The sequence below is a fragment of the Meleagris gallopavo genome, chromosome 1 (assembly GCF_905368555.1).
Source record: "Meleagris gallopavo chromosome 1, MGAL_WU_HG_1.1, whole genome shotgun sequence".
Lineage (NCBI taxonomy): Eukaryota > Metazoa > Chordata > Aves > Galliformes > Phasianidae > Meleagris > Meleagris gallopavo.
The window spans coordinates 157,633,452-157,657,056 of NC_139404.1; the positions used below are offsets into that span (position 1 = coordinate 157,633,452).

Below are 23,605 nucleotides of genomic sequence, written 5' to 3' on the forward strand. Positions count from 1 at the left end.
TTTTTTTTTTGCTCAAGATACTTATCCTTATTGCTGCATATGGTCTCTTTAAGGGTTTATAAATCCTTTTATCTACCTTGTATCAGAAACAGTAGAATTTGACTGTAGTGTCTTAATGCTTTACCACATGGAATAATTTTCTTGAATATCAGCTGCTATGCCTTTAAGTCAGTCCTTAAGAAAAGAGATAGAAGAATATAAACTTCTATTAATATGCATAACAAAAACAAAGCTGCTGTCTTCCTCATCAAATTTTTCACTAGTATAGGAAGCTACATTAGGAAGGGGTTCCATAGTCTCTTTTCATAAAGCCCCTGTTGTCAGATTTAATCTTCTGCTAAAGTATCTCTTAATTTACAAAGTCAGTTTAAGTGTTTTCCCTCTCTCTTCACTAACAAATGTTTTCCTCTCTCTGGTTTAATTCTTCTGAATGAAACAAGTTAAAATTTCTGAGTCCTCTTTAGTAAGAAAGACTCCTGACTGTTTTCATTTCTTGCAGTCCTTAACGTCTTCTTTAAAGTTTTCTTTACTGATGATAGATCATAGTTTTGTGGGTAAAGAGTATGTTGTATCAGCCCTTCTCATGTATTTCTATCACTGTTATCACTGACAATGTTATTGAAAATATTATTCACAATTAGTTCTGACATTAAATTGTGAATAACCTCTTCCCAGTCCTCTAATTCCCCTTTCAGAACTGCATATTCATTTCTTTTATCAACCCGAAGGTTCTGTTAACTTATATAGTAGTTAAACTAAAATAATTTCCTATAGTACTTCATCAAATGCTTTACTGAAGTCCAGAGAGATGAGATTTACTCAATTTCCTTTGATTTTAAAAATGAAATAAGTTACCATAGTAATCTAATATTACCTACCATTCTTAAAATTGATGTGGCAGTTCTTCCTGTTTTTCAGTTCTCATGGTATATTTTCCTTTTTAATTCTCTTTAATTCCTTCAAATCATTTCATATAGATTGGTGACTCCTGTGCTTACATTTCTTTCCTCTCAGTTTGGCTGTACACTTACAACAATTCCATCAGGTAGTATTACCTCATACTTTGTACATTAATAAAATCAGTTTATGTTGAATCTGGATTTTTCCTTTGATTGATTGTGTAAATTTTTGCTATCAACACTGTAGTAAATGCCTTCACGGTAAACAGTAGGTATCAAAAACAAAGTATACTACATATGAACAACGAAGTTTAGATGATATGCAACACAGTTAACATGAAATTTAAGCAAGTATTTCTAGTAGGTGCAGGTCATGCTTGAGTGAGGTATTTCTGCATACAAGTGCTGCTCAATCTCATTAAACAACAAAGAGGTCTTACTACCTTTGTCTTGAAGCTGTGAAAACATAAAGGTTTACTTAGTAAACTGACATAGACTCCGAAGAATACACTGTTGATGTACAACCGTTAAGATGAAGAGTGTTTATAATAAGGCCTTAAAGAAAAAGAGCACTGTGAAAGGGATAAGGAAGCCAGAAGTAAACACATTACAAACTTGTGTGTCATTCCCATGTTCTTTGATTGCAGAGGTATAGGTTCCTTTGAAAGTCAAACTACTGATTACCTGCAAAATGATTGTCTGAGACTGTGAAATGGGTTAATTAACAAACAACAACAGCAACAACAATCCCAACAACAAATGGTGCTGAAAAAAACTTTCATATTCAAGGTGTCTGCCAGGTGTTTTCCACTTTCAGTGCTATTCTTCTCCCCCCAACCAGGGAACGTTCTCCATTTTAATCAGGAATGCTACTGATGCATTACACTTGAATGGGGGACTAAATGAAATATGTGATGTAATCTATTTTTTCAAACTTATTTGAAAAGTTTGTCATCTCAGTTTGCACTCCACTAGACCATTAATATTGGTCAAATTTTCAGTTCTGTGGAGTAAATGATTATTTTTCCATTTACTTGGCCTGTACTGAAAACTTCACATATGTGTGCAGGTGGCCAGGTCTCACCAGTGCAAAGTAGAAGGGCAAGATCACCTCCTTCAACCAGCTGACAATGCTTCTTTTGATGCAAGCTAGGATATGATTGATTTTCTGGGCTGTGAGGGCACACTGCTGTCTCATGTCCTGCATGCCACCTACTAGTACCCCAAAGTCCTTTTCAGCAGGGCTGTGCTCAATACTTTCAACTTCCAGCTTGTATTGGTAGAGGGGGTTGCCATGACCCAAGTGCAAGACTTTGCATTTGGATTTTTGAACCTCATCGGGCTCTCCAAGGCCCACCACTTAAGCCTGGCTAGGTCTCTCTGAATGAAATCCAATCCCTTGAGCACGTCAACTGTACCACACAGTTTGGTGTCATTCACAGACTTGCTGAGAATGCATTCAATCCCACTGTAGTAGAACCCTGGAGTGAAATGAATCCTTCAATAGTTGCGATTCTGTAATAATCTTAAATTTTATACCTAAATGATACACAAAATAAGTCTTTCACTCATTAGAAGTTAAGTCTTGTGTCTAAATGCAAAGGATTTATCATGCAGAGAAGATGGTTGGAGTAAACTGTTTTGTAGAAAATAAAAGGAATACTCATAAGAATTGAAAATGTGTAAAAAAAAGAGAAAGCAGTGCTATATATAGACAACTAAGAAAAAAGTAGAGTCCTGAGCTGAAGAACTTGTTAAGAGGAATTGGTTTGTTATACAGAGAAGCTAAATGCTGAAGGAATGACCTGTAGTTTGCTAGAGAATTGATCTGTTTCCTTCAGCGCACGCTTTCCTAAATCAGGCTTACCAGTGAAATTCATTTGGTGTTCTACAGAGACAAAAGACTTGGCTTTACAGTCAACAAATATAGTAGCAAAACTACAAACTATTTCAAGGGAGAAGTATGTATCTAGAGAATCTATGAAGACACAGCTGCCTGTTTCTATTATCCAGCTAAATAAATGGTCAAGGAATACTTCTGTTTGTGTGCTAAGAAAGTATGCTGACATCTCAGCTAGGACTTTGTGCTCTTAAGTGTTTGCTGTTGTTTCCAAATGACTGGCTATCTCTGAAGTTACCATTTAATAAATTAATTCACTTGATCTGAGGGTAATAATCATCTCAAATGTGTCTGTTTTCCTCTTAAATACAATTTTACAATTGTTGGCACAAAGCCATCTATTACTGGCTGGAGTTTTCAGGAAAAGGCTGTATGTTCTAACCAATTGCTAGTGATCCTTTTCATAATTCCTCAGTTCAAATCAGTTATTCAACCCAAGCACAGGACAAAGGTATTAACAGAACAATAATTCTTAGGTGTTTTGACAAGACATTTTATAATTGGTAATTAACTTCTACACTGGAGTTCATACAAGGGAAGTAGACATTAAAAATTTGAAGTGAACTAAATTCCAAACTGCAATTTCTTATTTACTTTTCATAACTAGATAAAGCAGCAATAGTGATTTTGTTTTGTTTTGTTTCTTTTCAACACAAGAAAAACATAGGAGTTCAGAATGTTAAACTGAGTTGCTTCATAGTTTTTCTTTTTTTTGGTTCTCCAGTTCTCCAGCATGCTCAGAAAGCACAAAGCTGTTCATATTGTCCTTTATTTTTATAAGCTTGAATGGGATAAATGTACAACATAAATCACCAAGTATGTGCCAAAATATATTATGCAATGGAAGATGGCAAATAAAAACAGTGAATTCAGAAATCTGAAATTACTGTTTTACTTTATGTCTCAAATTGGAACACCATGGAAACTGCAAATATTCATAGCTCTTATTTTGTCAGATTTGCCTAAATGGTCTGATTTTTATATGGTTTGACAAAGAGTATGTGTTTCTATACACATTAAATGAATTCTGAACAGGTAAGCAGATCTTAAATTGTGACTTTATACAAAAACAATAGTTTAAGGAAAACAAAATAAACATTTATCTTTATATGCTCCTGTCCAAAATGTAAAAATTGCTTTAAATGTCAACCAACTGATTTTTTATTGTTATTATTATTTGAGAAATCCAGCAGTGTACAGGCATAAATGAGAATATAAAGAGTCTTTTACATGTGTACGTATTCATGGTCTTTGTTCATAGCATCAATTCTTCCGTCTGCAGCTCTCTAAATATATCTAAGTCCATTTCAAAATAAATAAGATTTACTTTATTTTTATTACCTATATATTTTTATGTATTTGTTTGCTATATTCTCTTAATATTTGTTGATTTAAACATGTGTAAGTACCTGTAGACATCAGCCAGTATATTCCTCTAAATTTACTGGTAGGAATCTACATAAGTGAGCTTCATGCACAAATTTCCTACAATCTTTTCACTGTGTTCTTGGTTGTAGATGCAAGTTAAAGTGGCCTACTTTTTAGAATCTTTTGCATGAATAAGTATAATGCAGTTTAAAAATAATAATAATAATAATAATAAAAAAAAGAAGATGATGAAGCAAGTGAAAGAGTTTTGGAAAGCTTACTTTGTTGAGGTTTTTCATTAAATAGAAAGAAGATGATAGAAACTTTTGCACCTCCACTAAATGTGGATTCACTATTCATATGAAATGTGGTTTGATTTCCTCTCTAGTGTCACAAAGATAATTTTTTTCAGTCTTCCAGGTAAGACATGAAAGTCTGGAAGTGTAGCTCTTGACAAGAGTTATAACGATTATGTGAATAACAAAAATAAGTAGAAAAATAATACTGTGTGATATTGCTTCCATATTAATTTTCAGCATATTGTATATAATGACTAAACACAGAAAAGTTTCTTTCTGAGGCATAGTTTAATATAAATGTGTTTCGACACTGGAATATTTGTTTAATGGTAGTTTTACAGTAGCCTATATAAGCTCATTATGAAACATCTGGTTATATCTGTTGTGAAAAAATGTTGCAAGAATACACACACACACACACACACACACACACACACATATATATGTTAAAGAAAATAGAATCATAAAATCAGTGAGGTTGGAAAAGACCTCCAAAATCATCTAGTTCACCTGTCAACAAGCATGGGTGGGACTACAAAGTAAAGGAAAAGTACTTCCTAGTATTTTTCATGCAATATGCCTCCTGTCCTAACAATTCTACTGACAGTAAACTAATGGTTACACAGTGAACTAAATGGGATGTGGTTATACAAGCAGAATTAGGAAATGGTTCTTTTATCTCTGGCATATGTGTCCTGTGAAATTTGAAAAAAAAAACAAAACAAAACAAAAACTTGTGTGTGTGTGTGTGTGTGTGTGTATGTGTGTGTGTAGAATGGAAATCAATGTCCAGAATACAATCAATTTTACTATGCACCTAATTTAAGCACTTTCCTCAGATCAGATTCACATAGTTTAAGTTTCCAGTTTTACATCTTAATTCTATAAAGGGAAATGTATTTCAAAAGCTACTTATTTACAAAATTACACTTACAATAAGGGTATTTGCAACATATTAAGTTTAATCTATGTTTGATTTTAATCTGAATTGTGGTGAAGAAAACTAGGAAAACAGTCAAGTGGCAAGATATCTAATTTAGTAATAAAGTTTCATACATTTTAACTTAAATTTGTCTGTTCATGTAACTGTAATTAACCTAATTATGGAATGGATTTAATTTTTCTATTGTTCTGAAGTTATCAAGAATATATTAGATTATTGGTCAGATATTACTACTAGTGATATTTCAAGATTAGAGAAAACCTGGATATACTTTGGTATAACAAGAGAACTGGAAATATTTGGGGATAATTAGTGAATAACTCATCTAATAAAATGAATATAAATGAATAAAAATACTAGAACTTAATACTTGGCTTGAATTTCATTAACTTTGTATATACATTGAGAATAATCTGGAAATAAGTACTGTAAATAAGACTATATGTGTCTCTGGATTATTATAACGTTTTCGTAGTATAAAACTCGTATGAATTTGTGGTGGAGTAAATAACTAGCAAAGATACCATTTTTAATCTGGACAATAGCATTTAAGCATATTTATTCTTCCATAATTTCATGTTTTCCAATCTTTTGATTGCATGACCTGTCCTATTTTTAAGTCTTCAGGAAGCCTCAAATACCAGTTTTCTCTCTCATAAATAGCAGCATTTCGGAATAATTCACCTATTTCAAAATATGGAGAACTAGAATCATTTTGGATTATTAATTTTCTGAAAGACGATTTGATTGTAGCTGGAACCTTCCAGGCATGGCATCATAGAATCCCTCTTCCTGAGCATGGTTCAGATCACTGCCATTGAGATATTTTATGTGGCACCTTCCTTATTTATTCGCTGACTACTGGAACCACATTGTTTAAAACAGGAAACCTTTATTAATCCCCATTTACAAGAGATCAGATTCTAAAGTGACATTTTCTAGAATGGCAACAAAAGCCTAGACTCCATCATATACATTTTATACACATAGAGCTAGATGGGTAATTGCTATTTCCTTTTTATCCATGGATTTCTTTTTTATCAGTTAATAGAAACGGACACCTCTAGAAAGTGACTCAGGTCTTCAGATAGCCAATTTGCTCTGTGCAAATGTTCCTCTACTTCGATAGCAATAGGAGGCTAGTGTGAGTGTGTAACTGACTTGGACACAGCAATTAAGTTACTCATTTTGTGGTGATTCTACCCAGTTCAGTAACAGAGGAGGTGGACTAGTTAGTCTTTAAAGGTCCTTTTCAGACTAAACCATTCTATAATTAGTTCTATGAGTATGCTGCACACTGTTTATTCTTTCTTGCTAAATTATTTTTTGTTAAAATGAAGATAAAGGAATTAGATAGGCAAACATATAGGATACAGATGTATATAATGGATAAATGTAAAAAAAAATGAAAATTTACATTGTATATACAATGTATATATGTATATACAAATAAAATACCTAAATATGTCAATATTTGAACATATGTCATATTTCATAATCTATATATGCATGATGTATTTTTATTCAGTTATAGATTAGTATAGCCAATAGATTTACTCAAATAAAAATGCCACACACCATGCCTGCTCTGAAGACATTAGTATTTATCACCTCAGAAGATCAGACTTCTACTGGAGAATAGACAGTGATCAGGAAAAACACACATTTAATTTAGAAAACTTCATTTAAAAATCATAACATTCAAATTAGATGCAAGTTGACTTCTTTTACTTTTCCTCCATGAGCTAATGGTCAAGTGTATTGTAGCTGCTTAGAAAGCTTGTAACACCATGCAGTAGTCAATATTATTAAGCTATCTTGCTTCTGCCAATAAACACATTCTGCTAACCTTTCTTATATCGGATACTACCTTTTTAAGCATTGAATACTGCCTTTTCATGTTCAATACAGAGAAATTATTCACCAGAATTTGATTTTATGATAAAAAAGTGGACAGAATCTTTCAAATTGAGACTCAAGTTGTTTTTGACTGACAGCAGATTCATGTTTGTGGCATAGTAATAGATAAAAAACGTGACCATGTCAGAAATATTGCTGTCTCACCAATTTAAGTGTAGATCAATTCAATGAAATATTTTGATCAAATGCCATAAATATTTAGGTTTTAAAGAAAAAAAGATAGTAAATGATTATGACCATGGGAAGCTGTACAAACATTTTACTTTCACTTCATCACATTTGGGAATATGAATATATTTACACAACACAATAAAGAGCTAAACAAGGAAAAAATATTTCATGCTGAAAATGAGTATTAACCCAAATACGTGAACACTGACTGTGTTTTGGTCTCATCAAGTAATCTAGTCAAGTTTAGGAAGTTAATTTGAATCCTCAGTGTTGTCTGGATTTATTAGATAGCCCTGCTAAAATTAAATGTATAGCAGAGGGAATGGAAAAAAAAAAAAAAAAAAAAAAAGTTAATTTTGAGGAAATAGAATGAGATAGCATTCTTCATGGCAGTATCTTCAGAGATGAGAAGATGGATGACTTGACTTCCATGCCATGGTGAAGGCGTGGAACTCAAATATATAAAGATATGCTGTCTGTTCTCTGTGTGTCATACAATCTGTCCAAATAACAGTAGCCTCTTGGGGAGAATCTGCTTACCTGGTTGCTCATGTACTACTGTATTTGGATTCTCTCCATTTTCAAATATTGACTTTTCATCTGTGACTAAAGAGTGAAATCTGTATTACGGATCTGTAAAACATTTACTCTTTATTTATTTATTAACAAAACTTAGATAGATAGATAGATAGATAGATAGATAGATAGATAGATAGATAGATGGATGGATAGATGGATGGATGGATGGATGGATGGATGGATGGATGGATGGATGGATGGATGGATGGATGGATGGGGAAGGTAGTGTTTGTTCCTTCCTTCCTCTTACCCAAGAAGGTTACTGAACTTGAACTGACTGAAGTTAGGAATACATTGTATAGTTTGTGGTCTGTTTCTTTATTTGGTTGTTTGTTTTTAATGTCAGAATGTGCTAAACAAGAAAAGCAAGCCAGATATTAGTTTGCATCTTCTATATTTCTAAAAGCTGTGATACATTTGGCTTTGTTTGTCTGTGAAAGTTTATATACAATACAATTTTATATTTGTATTTGCTGGTATATCCCTCTTTAGGAACAGAAAATACCTCTAGATTATCTAGTGAGGCTACTTTTTAATTATTATTATTATTATTTTTTTTATTACTACAAGGTATAAGGTTTCACCAAGTTAAATATTGAAACAAAAAAGTATCAAAGAGGTCTACGATAAATAGCACAGCTAGGTTTCTATAATCAGCAAAGAGAACTGAAGGTTTGAGCTGTTCACAGGGTAGCACTGCACTATTCCTGACCATAGCTGCTTTGGAACAGCTGCTATGGCAGCTTCTTACTCTCTTGATTGCATGGACAGTGTCTCATTGCTGTGGTTTGCCTACAGAATGGTCCTAAATGTCATATTTGTCTTTTCATCATTCATAAAAACTAGACAGTGCTGATCAAGCTTGACCCATAGTATGTTGCAAGCTCTACAGTGAGATAAGGTATACACCGAAGTCTGTGCAATACAATTAGAAAATGGATTGCATGCCATCTTTTACAGACAACTGAGTACTAGAATTTGGTTAAATCTGTGACTGGAAGCAACCAAAATGAGCAACCACTAGGCTATAGAGAAGTACTTTCTTACTCTGAAATATCTCAAAACTCTAAGACCCAAATAAATTCAGTATTAAATAATTTCTGTATAAAACAACTAGAAATAAAACAATAGTAATATTCAGCTGAGCTGATTTCAAGGGTGTGTTTAAATGCTAAGAGCAGAGAGAGTAGACTAAACCTTCAATTTCTAGACAAGTTGATTTGGAAGATTTCATGGGATTACCGAAAACTCTAAATTACAAAATGCTATTGAAATTCCTTATATACTTTCTCTAAGTGTATTTGCTTAGGCATAGCAGTATGCAAATAGCCTTCTGGCACCAGCATCTAGTTTTACAGTAAAGGAGGTTTTTAGTTCATATCTGCAGAAACAAACCACAAAATTCCTTCCAAGGAACATGTAAGTAAGCAGGTCTAGGAAAACATATGCTGTAGTTTCTGAAACATTGTAAAACAAATTCAAACTTTTGGAAAGTATAATTTCTAGAAAATTGTCTTGCCCTAGACAATGCAAGGAACTGAGAAATTTGTCCAGGCTGCCTGTGCTTCAACATGTGGTCTGTATGGTACACTACTTAGAATCATAGAATCATGGAATCACTGAGGTTGGAAGAGACCGCTGAGACCATCTAGTCCAACCGCCAATCCATCCCAAGCACATTAGGCTTTGTCTAAAAATAGTTGATAATTATTATTATTATTGCTAAATAGGCCATGTCTGAAACAGAGGTAGCATATTTCAAAACACTCCTTGACATCCAGTGCTGCCACAGATTGTGGTGTTATTATTTGCTTGTCACACTTGAGCAGGGGATAGAAGAGATTTCATATTGTAACACGGCTCCCACTCTCCCTAATTGTGTCAGTAGCTGCTGTTTATTTTCTGGAATGTCTCTAATTGTCATGTGCTTCAAGGAACTGAATGTTTTCAGAAGTAAACTTCCTCTTGTAACTTCGGACTTCGCTCCACATCATTTGCACTTTGTCCAGCTCTGGTTGGCAGTGCATCTCTACAATTGCTCCTACTTCTTGAACGCATATATGTGGGAAAACATATGTGCGTTTATACATGCATATCAATGCATAACATAAAATTTTTCTAGCAAGACTGAATCAATCCTTCAAAACTAGAACCTCTCGGCGTATATATATTCATTGTACTCTTAAAATGCCAACTGCATTGAGAAATTTAAGGTATGAAGGAGGGGGAACATTTACTTTTGTAATCCTGATTCAATTTAGGCATGAAGAATTTCAGTCATTTAGAAGACCGAGGCACTTCTGTGCAGAAGCAGAATTTCAAGTACTTGAATAATCTTGCATTCCAAAATTGATGGAGCCAAAGAAGTCATCATGCATAATTTTTGGAATTGTACTTTGAATCTTAGCCACCTAGAGTTTAGTGGAAACCATCTGGATCACTTAAGTATTTCACATAATTGTGTAGAAAATCTTTTTTTTTTGTCTTGCTTTCCCGTCTGGTAAGAAATTGCTTTACTAGGAAAATAGTTTGTTGAATTTCTGTATTCTGAGTAGTACCTTGCACAAACCCTCTCTCCTCACTTGACTGTCCCTCTTGTGAATGATTCTAAGTAGCTAATGATTCTAACAGCTTATCTTTGGTAAATAATGAAGATATAGGCTAACCTTATAGTATTATTTGATAGTAATAATGAAAAATAAGGTAGGACAAAACAGAAAAAAATAACTATTCAGGGTTTGATCTGCACTTGAGCACAGAAGGTGGAACACCAAGAAGAAGAGAGAGAAGCAACAGGTTACAAGGTGCTGGTGATTATTCTACTAAAAAAATGCAGCAGCAGTGGATAAAGGGACCTTGGAACAAGGTGGTTTGGGGCCATGACATTCATTATTTTAACAGTATTGTTTTAACAATATTGACTCTTTCAGGTGGAATAGGCATGTAATAAGCTACTGAAAATATATTTTAGTCACTGAAGAATCTTTCTGTTAATAAACAATATCTAGAGAACACAAGTAGCATAACATGTATGTGACTTTTCAGTCTTGGATTTTTCTTACCAGATTATAAGAACAGGCTCTCATTCATTTCACTGATATCCAAGAGGGGGGGGAAAAAAAGTATTTAAAATATTTTTTATTATAAACTGATTTGCAGTTTTTGTATTTATTATACACAGTAATTACAAGACATCCAAGAAATGTAATAATGTCATCTCAATTCCATTATATATAGGAAAGACTGTAAAAATCATATGGTCTCAAAAAAGATCATTAAATAACCCATGAAAGCTTTAAAAAAGCTTTCTGTATTTGAGCTTAAATAGAGCTGAAAATGTTGTGACTGTTATTCTTTTCTGTTTAAGAAGTAATACGAAAAGTTAAATAAATATGATAGTCTGAAACACAGCTGTGGCCATGTTTGAATCCACTGTACTTAATGTCAGTGCCCCCAGGCAAAGAGCACTATTATTTTATTTTATTTCTGTTTATGTTGAGAACACAAAGCCTTACTGATTTGAACTCATCGTCTTGACTCTTTAGCACTGAAGAAAGAATTTTCTGGCTTTAAGCAAGAGTGTTTTAAAGAAGCAGGTTGAAAAGCAGTTGGTCAACACACCAGAAGCTACTTGCTAATTGCAGCAGTAAGTTAATCAATGAAATAACTGTTTAGCTTCAGGATACAATAAAAAGTGATAAAAGACCACATCATGAGGGTATGACTAGCTCTTCAGTGGCATACATTATTTTTCTTCTTACACCTGTCTGCTTATAAGGACACAAGTCATGCATCTTCTTGTCAGCTATTGAAAGAATAAAATAATAACAAAAAAGCATTTGGGGGTAAGACCCGATATAAATATTTACAAAGACAATTTAAAGGAGTATTTGTTATGCATTTTTCTGTTTGCTTTCAAAACAATGAACTCCAGAGACAGATGGCTTGTACACTTTTATCAGCATTTGTGATATTCAAGTAGCCAAGACTTATAAACCAGCCTTATGTATTACAAATTGTTCAGAGAACAAACACTTTGAAAAAGAACATATCAAGAAAGTACTTCACTGTAGAAAAAAACTTGATACAGAAAATTCAGAGACATTTTTATGAAAACAAATTAATGCAATTATAAACTTAAAGCAGCAAGAACAGGTTTTTAAGTGAAGTCATTGTATGTAGTAATGAAACAACTTCAGAAAACTGAGTAAAAGCTACTATTCATCTGTGGTGGAGGAGAAAGATAGTTATTAATACATGAAAATTCTGCTTCATAATACAAAGCAGCCAACTCTTCAGAAGCTACCCATGGAAATGGAAGATTTCCATCATATGCTTCATGATCATTTCGCTTTATGCTATTGAATAACAACCTGAATGAGAGTCTTGGAAAAAAAATAAGCTGTTCATAGTTGAGAACATAATTACAAAAAATCTGAAGAAAACCATATTTTTATTATTTATTTATTTATTTATTTATTGTAAGTGAGGTCCTTTTTTTCTTCTCAAAATTTATTTTCAATCTTCTTTCAGAGTCTCACGGTAGGACATTTTTAAAGTCCTCTAAATTGCCATCATTCTCATTATTATCAGTGATAGTTACAAAAACACTGTGTTTGTATCTAAAAGGCTTAACTGTAAATGAGGTGTGAAGAGCACTGCAGGCATTATGAATGAAGCTGCCTTCTCCAGAACCAGTAAGCACAGTCACGAGTAGCAGCTCAACAGCAACATTATTACTTAAAAAAATCTTATCTTAAAAAAAAAAAAAAAACAACAAAAGAAAACAAAGAAACAAACAAACAAAAAAAAACACTATGGATTTATTTTCCTCGTGTCATGTCTTAAAACAAAAGTGGTTAAATAAATATTTTTAATAATGTAAGAGATGATGCTTTGCATTTTGTGGACTTCAACTTCAGAATATTTTAATAAGGCAAGTAAATTTTCCCTGTACTTTACAGAACAAAAAGCATGAGACAGAGTACTTGAAAATATACACACTCACTTGAGTAGAAATCCAAACCTCTTCCCAGGTCTGGGCAGGCATTTAATTCACAGGCTTTTATGTCCAAGCACAAGTAGAAGTGTGTCGAGACTTGCACCAAACCTCATGGCTTTTTGAATAACTGTTCACATACAGCTAAAGGAATAGTGCTGGGGCTGCCCTGCAGTTCACACAGAATCACACGGAATTGTAGGGGTTGGAAGGGACCTCTAGAGATCATCGAGACCACCCCCCTGCCAAAGCAGGTTCCCTATACCAGGTTGCACAGGTAGGCGTCCAGGCGAGACTTGAATATCTCCAGAGAAGGAGACTCCACAACCTCCCTGGGCAGCCTGTTCCAGTGCTCCGTCAACCTCACCGTGAAGAAGTTCTTACGCACATTCGTGCGAAACTTCCTATGCTGCAGCTTATGTCCGTTTCCCCTCGTCCTGTCTCCACGTACCACTGAAAAGAGACTGGCCTCACCACTCTGCCCTCCACACCTCAGATATTTATAAACCTGGATCAGGTCCCCTCTCAGTCTTCTTTTCTCAAGGCTAAACAGACCCAGTTCACTTAGCCTTTCTTCATAGGGAGATGCTCCAGGCCCTTCACCATCCTAGTTCCTAGTCTTCTAATGGGAGTGGAAGATCTCACTGCCCACAGCTGTCATTTGTCACCTACACCAATAAAAAATGCAATGGAATCTGTCATTCTGTGGTAAACAGTTTTCTTTGTGTAATGAAGGTTCTAATTCCTGCCAAACATGTACTCCTTGGCCAGCAAGATCGTACTGTATTGTGAAATTGAGCAGTTCTGGAAATAGTTCTGGAACTTCTCACATTCTTTCTCTGAAATGGAAAACAAAACAAAACAAACAAAACAAAACAAAAAAACAACAACAAAAGCCAGCATTAAAATCAAATTTCTATTGTCACAGTAATATATAAATAAATTCTCATTTTTTAATCTATAGATTAACTTTGGAAATGTTAACAATAAACTAGGTGCACTTCCTTTACTTATTATTACTGTATTTGCGCTAAATACTTGCCTCCATTTGATCATAACTGCATATTATTCAGTGAAGAGCATTATAGAATGAATCATGCCTTTCTCCCAGGGAATTATCATAGTTCTGAATAGTTTTGAATCAAAGTTTTTGGCTCTCCTTGAGACTTCAGGTAACTTTCCACTTTACACAAGCTTTCTTTTTCTTTTTCTTTTTCTTTTTCTTTTTCTTTTTCTTTTTCTTTTTCTTTTTCTTTTTCTTTTTCTTTTTCTTTTTCTTTTTCTTTTTCTTTTTTTCCTTTTCCTTTTCCTTTTTCTTTTTCTTTTTTTTTCTTTTTCTTTTTTCTTTTTCTTTTTTTCTTTTTCTTTTTCTTTTTCTTTTTCTTTTTCTTTTTCTTTTTCTTTTTCTTTTTCTTTTTCTTTTTCTTTTTTTCTTTTTCTTTTTCTTTTTCCTTTTTTTCTCTTTTTTTTCTCTTTCTCTTTCTCTTTCCCTTTCTCTTTTTCTTTTTCTTTTTTTCTCCCCTAATGGTTCTGGATTAATTGGTTCACTTTGTATTGACCTAAATAGAAAGTGGCATTGATTATGTACTTTTTTGTGTGTTCTAATCAACAGCAGTAGGATATTGTGTTATGCAAGGAATACAGAACAACTTTTATTATAGTTTATTGCATTTTGTCAAGCCAACAGAGTACTGTGTATTTTCCAGATATTCAAAATAGGTGATACTCAGAAATAAGAACAAATTACATTTGGACATGCAGAAATAGATATGATTGCATTTTCTGTGCATGTGTAAAAGCAGTAGATGATAATTTGCGAAACTGACTACAATAGATAGTTATGTGGCAACTTAAAAAAAAAATACTGAGAAAAAATAGCAATTATTAAATTAATTGAGATATGTTGAGTGCTCAGGAAGGGACTTGTTATTGTGAGTAATTTATTGTACATGCATAGTGTACAAGAGAATGAAATATTCTTCAGCATTGTAATGCAGAAATCTTTGTTAGTGCCGTCACTTATTTTGCATCTCAACTCTATTGTTATAAACAATTGCTTTTTGCTGGTACATCACTGGCATTTTTCTTGATTTATACCACTATTCACGATGTTTCATAACTTCACTTTTCCTTTCTCCACGCTAAAATTCTTTCTCAAAAATCAATCTATAATCTCTTTTGTGTTACTGGGCTTATTATTCAAAGAAAAATGTCTCTAACTCTTCAAATGTCTACAAAATTAGCTACCTGATTTACTCTGGAGTTAAGAAAGGGTGTCTTAAAAATCTTGCTCAAAATTGCAACACATTTAGAGAAGTATATTTCAGATACTGAGAAATATCTCACAAAGACACATGAAGTAGTTTCTCTACATTTTTTACTGGCTTATCCCTTCCTCATAAATCCAGTCTGATTAGATGAACAAGTTCAGTCATTTAGGAATACAGTATGACAGAGAGAAAGTTAGTGCTACTGAAGATATGAGGAAACTGTCTGCTAGACTGCAAGATGCCTGCAGCTGGCCAGCTGTGTCCTCAGTGGTGTGTGGAAGATAATGAGAATATTTAATATGTGTAGTACATTACTAATCTTAATTTCAATCTCTTGTGCTCTCACATTTCTGACTTAAAATAGTTATGAGAGCAACTCTTTACAATGAACAAGATTTATATAACCTTCCTTTTTTATTTACCCCTTGAGTTTTACGGTTGCTGAGATGTGTGTTAATGGTCAGAAAAGTTACATTTTTTAACTCTGCTTTCTGTTGCAACATGTTGAAGTTTTTGCAATATTTTCATGTTTTCATAGTAAATCCTGAGGAGTTTAACTTCTCTCCTACTTTTTGGGAGTGTGTATCAGAGCTTTATTTACTGGGTAGATGTCTAAAGCTATGTCCTAACCTATGTTTGTACGATAGTAGAAATATAGAAACTTCTAGCATTTAGATAATACCTTTGGGCAGGCACATTTTCAGACAGCAAAACGTTTCTTAGATTACACTATACAGTTAAACTGCCAAAACGTTAAAGGCATAAGGTGAGATGAAAGCAAAAGCATGCATCCAGACTACAGACCTTTACAAGGAGTATAAATTCTCACTCAGCATCTGCAAGAGTGATATTTTCACCTACCTAGTTCTGTATTCTCAGTGTGACTGAAGAGTTTATTCAGAGTAGAACCTAAAACTGATAATTTAGGACTAATTCAATCATCTTTTGAAAACTCTGTATGCAAACATGTAGAGATTGCATGTCCAGAGTACATGGCCTATAAAGCAATCACTCCAACACAATGAAGAAGTATCTAGGATTTACCATGAACATAACAGGTTTTGTGAAAGACACAATATCTTTTTCAGAATCATAAATTTTCTCAGGTAGTATATGTGTACGTGTTATGTCAAATTTCAAAATCTAATATGTCATTTTTTTCCCCTCTCTCCCTCTTTCTTCTTTTTTTTTGTTTTTGGTTTTTGTTGTTGTTATTTCTGTTTGTTTGTTTTTCTTCTTCTTCTACAGATGGGCCTCTTGGGCCAAGAGGATTAGCTGAAGCTACAGAGATGTGTACTCAAGAATGTCTGGTTTTGGGTCATTCAGATAACTGTTGGATGCCTCCCAGCCTGGGTCCATACCAGCAGCCAAAGTCTCCTATGTCTACCTTTGCACCTCAGAAAGAATGGGTTAAGAAGGACAAATTAGTTAACGGACACACACTGACCAGGACCTGGAAAGAAGACAGCAACAGAAACCAGTTCAGTGATCGAAAGCAGTATGGTTCCAGTGAGGGCCATTTCAACACTGGCAATCACATGACTGACATTCCTCTGGCCAACTTGAAGTCTTATAAACAGGCCTCAGGAGCTGCTGAGAGTCCAAAGGAGCACCAGCTATAAGAAACGGTTACTTTGGGACAATGACTTTAGACTACTTAGACTTGCTAATACTGTGTGTGTGTCAGAGCTTTATGTACTGAGTAGACCTCTAGAACTATGCTTTGCCTAGCAGAGATATGCATATCTTTATGTTAGCACCGTGGAAGGTATGATGTCCTGCAAGATGAAAGAGTTCCTACTAGTTGTGTGGTTTTGTTAAATAGACATGATTAAACTCTGCAGCAATCTCTCCAGTTTGAGAATATTCTTTTATTGTTTGGTTTGTTGTTTTTTTTTTTTTTTTGACCCTGGACTGCTGCTATGAACAACAGAAGATACATTTCAAGAGTGGGAGAGCGAGAAAGTTCATTGGATTGCAATGATTGAAAAGAATATCCAGTTAGAAAATTGTGCTTTTGTTGTCATTGATCTATGCTGGGACCATTATACTTGAGAACATATAGCAAACAAAACAACTGAAACTGTAAACATTAAACCTATTGTGCTATTAATGCTAGTGAACACATATAAGTCAATCAGTGTTCAAATACTTGTAAATAGAAACAATTATTACTTACAAAATTTGTGTACTTATAACATTCACTTGAAAAGATACGGTAGCATATTTCTGTGTTTCAGAGTTGCTTTTTACTTTCTTTCATTTGCTTCCTGTTGTTTTGTTTTCATTTTCAGTGATGGTGTTTCTGTGTTAGTAATCTGTCTGACACACAATGTTCCAAGGAACTCAAAACACTTGTGTTAAAAGGAGAAAAAATAATAATAATAATAACAATAAAAAAAGGATTGATGAGGTGGGAGAGAAGGTTGTTGGTAGAAAGAAGAGCAAGAAGAAGAATGTATTTTTCTTTCTAGTAGTAGCGAATGATGCTGGCATTAAGGTAGATTTTTTTATTTTTTTATTTTTTTCCAAATATTAAGCAGTGAAAGGATATATGTAAGGGCTTTAAAAAAATGCAACTTTTTTTTTTTTTTTTTTTTAACTTCCATTCTGTTTCATAAAACAGGGAAACTGCAAAGCAGAGGAGTATTTAGATTCTTGTTGATACAGTGAGTAAGGGAGAAAGCTGCTAATTTGGAATCCTTGATCAAATTAGCTCCGTCTGGAATTTAATGAATGGCAGCTGACATTGATCTCAGCTAGAATTTATGAAGGAAATTATAAAGGAAGAAAATACAATAATCATATTTTTCCAATTGGGCAAGTGTGTGTCTATACCTAAGACAGTTTGTATTGCTGAAACGGCAGCATTTGTGTGGGTCTTCATCTGCGTTAATGTTGTAGTAACACAAGCGTTTTTAGACCATAGCCAGAGAATATTTAATGTGTTGTGCCTTCATGATGTAACAGAGCATTCTCCTGGTAGGCTAGTTGGGGGAAATAAAGGGTTAAATCTCTAAATATTGCTGTTTAATTGTTTGTTATCATAGTTGGTCAATGCCTGGCAGGTACCAGTATCATGTCACCTCCGTCAAACCAGCAGAGTGACTACTAATGTTAATAAGATCTAAGTTGCACGCAAAGCAAATCCAAGTCCAAACATTCTTAGATTGTTTTTGTTAAAGCATGACAGATTATTTACACAAATAAATAGCATGCAAAAGTTTAAAAAACGTCCTTGCAGAAAAATATAAAAAAGCAGAAGTTACGTATGCCACAGTGAAACATCAATCTTAAAATAACAGTTAAATAACTGAAGGTGATTTTATTCTTACCACAAACACATTTTTTTTTTCTTTTTTATTCTTTTGTATATAGTAGTTCACATTATTTTCTTCCTCCACATTATAAACGGCATTAAATGGGTTAGGGGTGCATTGCTTATTGCAGTACTTATGTCAGTTTGTGAGAGGTGTTTGATGACTTTGACAGAATAAATATCTAACCAGTTATCCTTGTTACTGCTTTGCCAGTTCAACATTATTTAGTTATTCAGCTCTTGCAATAAATGTTCTGAATTCCTGATTGTGTTGTGTTAGTTCTTGGGCAGATGCCTAAGGGACTTTATTCCTGTTAATTTCTTTGTTTCTTTTGTTATTTGTTTGCTTCATTCCGAATTTCCAAGTTTTTATTTAAGCATATCATGGTTCATTTGGTTCTCATAGATATGTATTAGAATGGAATATGCACAAATGACAAATGCTGAGGGCCATATTCTGTTGTACCTCTAGTAAGTAGGAGTTTATTTAAAAGGAGTTATTTAAGTAGCATAAAGTTTTACTTACACAGGAGAAAGATGTCATAATCTGGCCCAGATTCATTAGGTATGGATAAACACATGTAATAAGCATATTTGCACAAGTCTTTGTACAGTTAGCTTATGGAAAGGTTAGCACTTACCACGCCTCAGTGTTTCTTTTGAGAACAGAGAAAAGTATTATCAAAACACAGCAAATACTTTCTTACAAGAAAGTGTGCAAGATTATATAATGACTTCTGTTGCAGCATGGTGGAGGAAAAAAAATAAGGCAAGCAATCTTGAAAAAGAAGTATCAGTAAAAGTAACCTATTTTTGAACTGAGATGCTGAGTTTCAAAGTAGAGGTGCATCAACTTCTATATTAAAAACAGAAATACCATAATTATTTGCAAACTCAAATAACACCAACTATTTTAAGTGCCTTTTTCAACAGATTATATTTGAAAAAGAAGTCTCTAAAGGACAGAAATTTCCTTCTTAACAAATAAGAACTCACAATGATGTTGATAATGCCACAGAAAGAGAGAGAGTACTTTTTTGCTGCCATAAACCTGTGTAGGAAGAGCAAATAAATATGATTAAAATTTCTTGCAGGCAATTTTTTTCCCATCTTGTTTTTTTTTTTTTTTTTTTTTTTAAATAATTCTAAATCCTTAAAGCCTCAACCAACTTTTATATACTTATCATATTAAAACAACAGAACAAACATGCAAGAAATAAAGAAATAGATACCTCTAGCACTGAGAACTCAATCCCATCTGTAAACCAAGGGGTTTCACAGCACCTAGAATTGGCTCTAAGCCTATATTCAGAATGTACTCATTCCTTTTGGTCAATCATCAATACTAGTACTGCTGTATAAAATTCACAGAAAAATAAGAATATATGTATGTAAAGAAAAGTTATATATTGATAGGAATTTAGTGATATTCCAGACAAGAGATTTTAAAAATAAAAAGTTAATCCCATTGCACGGAATTAGAAGGTGGCTGAACCTTACTGAAGTTTATTACATATCTTTGAAGTGAAACATAACTTAAAATTACTGGTAAGCTGGCATGATATGGATACCGTTCTCATGCCAGTTCTGTTTCTTCAGCTAGGAAAATTGGGTACCATTTATTTATCATTCTTGTTATTTTATGTACACATTTGAAACGACTACTAAAAAGATAAAGCAAAGTTTTTTTTCAAAGTTTCATTATTTTTATTGTTGCTGACCAAAGCCCTTTATCTAAATAGAAAGTTATGGATTTAGTTAATCCTTAATCTCTGTCTGTGTGAAAATCTTACTAGAGTATTTAGAACATCTTTCCCAAGCAATTGTCTTGAAAGTAAAAAATGTACATGGAGCAGAATTAAGGAGTTCTTATGTTAAGGAGGACATCAATTTTAATGGATATGAAGACAATGATAGTCATGTTATTTATCCAGTGTGATGATTACCTTTTAGCAAGTTATAAGTAGTATTCATGATCAGAAAGAATCATTAGGACTTGACCATAGATTAGATAAGCCTAATAGTAGTTTAGTAGTTTAGGGATACCTTTAAAATAGGTTACAAAGTATTCCTAAGGATATGGGAACACTGCAGTGGTATAATATCCAGTTCAGACAGAAGAACAAGTAGTCTGTGATAAGACTAATTTGCTGAGGCCACAATATATTTACCTGATTCAGATGATAAATCTTCCTTCTGACATGTAGGCTTGCCCTGAGTAAGATGAACAGTAAAAGTTCTCTTGAGCGTGTATGCTCACGTGAAAGCAACTGCGTACTCATCTTATCTCTAAATGCTCATCTCTAAATGCTAAGATTATTTCTTCTTTAATACAGTTAGGCATAATTGTGTTTCAAAACCTCAATTTTATTTAATTTATATGCTTCCAGTCCTTTCTGCTGTGAAGAAAGTTTTCAAAAAGTTTTACTCTGTAGAAAACATGATGCAATATCACTCAGAGATGTAAATCAGTTAAATATAGTGGAAAGTCAAGATCAGAATAAATTAATATTAGATTTCACTGCTGATCACTTTTGTGAACATTCCCATCAAATATAATTATCCCATAACACCGCACCTCTCTTTTTTTTTTTTTTTTTTTTTCAGTTTGGCTTCTCCTATGCAATACTTTATACCATACAGCTTTTTTTTTTTTTTTTTTTTTTTTTTTTAATCTCATTTGATTTTTTTTGTTTTCAACCAATTAGGCATAGCAAGATCATAAAACAAAGGAACAGGTTCTGACTTTTCAAGCTACCATGAACCTCTTGTGAGGAAAAATGTCAGGATCTGACCCATATTTACTAATAAAAGGAGCAAATCCTTTAGAATGCAGTGGATTAGCAAATGCTTGAAAAGAAACAAATTTGTAATCTCCAAATTCAAAAAACACGTTGTAGTTTATTCATAAAATGAAATTAATGTTAATAAATGCAGAATTAGAACCTTTTATTTTCATGTTGACACAACTTCATTGAAGACTAATGGAATTTACGTGCCGATATGTATCCTTATCTTGCAAAATACTGTGCAGCTCTCTGAGACAATTAGTGCAGTTAATTTCTCTAAAACATAGCCCCAATCATCCTTTTGTAGAAGCTCAGCATTTTACAAGATAGCATCCACAGTGAGAACAATATCACAGACATGCATGCCATATGCTAAGTTTTGAAGCATGAATGCTTTCTCTAACTGCAACAGTTCATTTCTCTACCTACAGCTTTAAGTTTTACCCTGCTACTTAATTATCCTATAACAAAAGTATGCTTTTAACTACCAGAAGGGATCTCCATTTCTCATTGTGTATTAGAAAAAGAAAGAACTGAAAGAAATAAATGTCCCTTATCTTAAACACCATGACTTTTTTTTTATTTTTTTTTTAATCATAGTCATTTTTACATCAGTCTGTTGTGCCTAGGTATTGCAACACATTCTAATATTGCATGGCATGTAAATAGATACCTTAATTATTCATAATGATATGATTATATACACACACATATATATAGATTATATATTAATATGTGACTTAAATATTATCAGCCAGTCACATAATTACTCAGTATTATTTAATGGAATTTTGAGATTATTGATTTTGTTGTTTGTTGTACTTTAAAATGTATGAAGCAGCACATTCTTAAGACTATCCTCACCAATGCTTTTGATTATTTATTCATTAAATAAAGTGCTTTCTTTTGCTTGTTATAATCCTGTTTGTACAACCATGTGATAATGTTAAATGGGTAAGTACTGTACGGGAATTATAACTGTTTCTTCTTTTGTCTAAATATATACCTATAACAATATTTATTAGTGATATGAGTTTTAAGAGTGTGTCTTTCTATGTGTTTACTTTCTCCTTGCACATAGTCGAAGTCAAAAGGAAAACTAATATAACATTTTCTCACGTAACTCTGAATGCCCCAATGACTTTTAAGTATCTGTTTGCCTCTACTCACAAATGAAATTAGAATGAAATCTATACTTTGAATCAGCTCTAAAATAAATGTATAATACAATCTGTAGGAATTGCTTGCTATAGTTACAATAACTGAACATCCATTCTTCATTCTTTAGGAAAAGATAGCATAAGCCTAAATTGGGGGAGGGGTAGAGTCTGTATTCAAAGAGTGCTATATAAAACAGTTGATTTAACAGATGACTGAGAAATCTGATAGAGCCCACTTCCATCTTTGTATTGTAAAAGAGCAAACTAGAATGAACTCAAAAATTTTTTAGAAACAAAACTGAGAATTGTTTTTGGTGACTCTTAGTTACATTAAAATAAATGTGAATTAAAAAAAAAAAAATAGCTAGAATTTCACTTAATATCACATGACGAAAGTCATCTTCTGCCTTTTTACTCAATATAGTATTCCACAGACAGATTATTGTTGTCTTCTGGAGAGGTGCCGCAGTACCATAAAATGGAATACTGGACCTAAGGCAGTTGAGGGTTCCTACTATATACCCACACCGAATATTTCAGTTTTGTATTCACATTCTTTCAAGAAATTCTAATTTTATGCAATATGTAAATACATCGCTCAAATGTATACATTAAAAAATATGTATGAAGACCAGAAACAACACCAAGTGATTTCAATAATTAAGGTTAATGAATTATGAGTATCAAATTGTTAAAAAAATATTAATTGCAGATAGCTTGCAAATTATCCATAAACTGAAATTAGTAAAAAATCATGCTACCAATTTGCAAAGACGAACAAACAAAAAGGACAATACACAATTGATTACATTTCAGATTAACTATTCTGACACTTCTACCATCTTTCTTACCTCTCTCCTCCCGTGGAAAAGATCATAACTGATAAAAATGTAGTAGAAAACAATAGATTTATTTCCATGTGCAATGTTATGCAGAACGATATAGGTTATAAAAACAGTTGTCCTTTCACCTGATATTTAAATTAATTC

At 33.2% G+C, this 23,605-nt stretch overlaps 1 protein-coding gene across 5 annotated transcripts in view; it reads left to right on the forward strand.

The window, feature by feature from the left end:
• Nucleotides 1-18,947, forward strand: part of PCDH9 (protocadherin 9) — a 719,118-nt gene extending 700,171 nt beyond the window's left edge. For 3 of the 5 annotated variants that reach the window (XM_085215765.1, XM_085215764.1, XM_085215766.1), the window contains one exon: nucleotides 16,597-18,946. In XM_085215765.1, coding sequence (XP_085071891.1) covers nucleotides 16,597-16,970 — 374 coding nt within the window. In that variant the 3' untranslated portion in view covers nucleotides 16,971-18,946. Of the gene's footprint in view, nucleotides 1-16,596 lie in introns of all 5 variants that reach the window. The other 2 variants (XM_085215762.1, XM_085215763.1) reach the window with 1 other exon arrangement.
• Nucleotides 18,948-23,605: the final 4,658 nt, after the last annotated feature.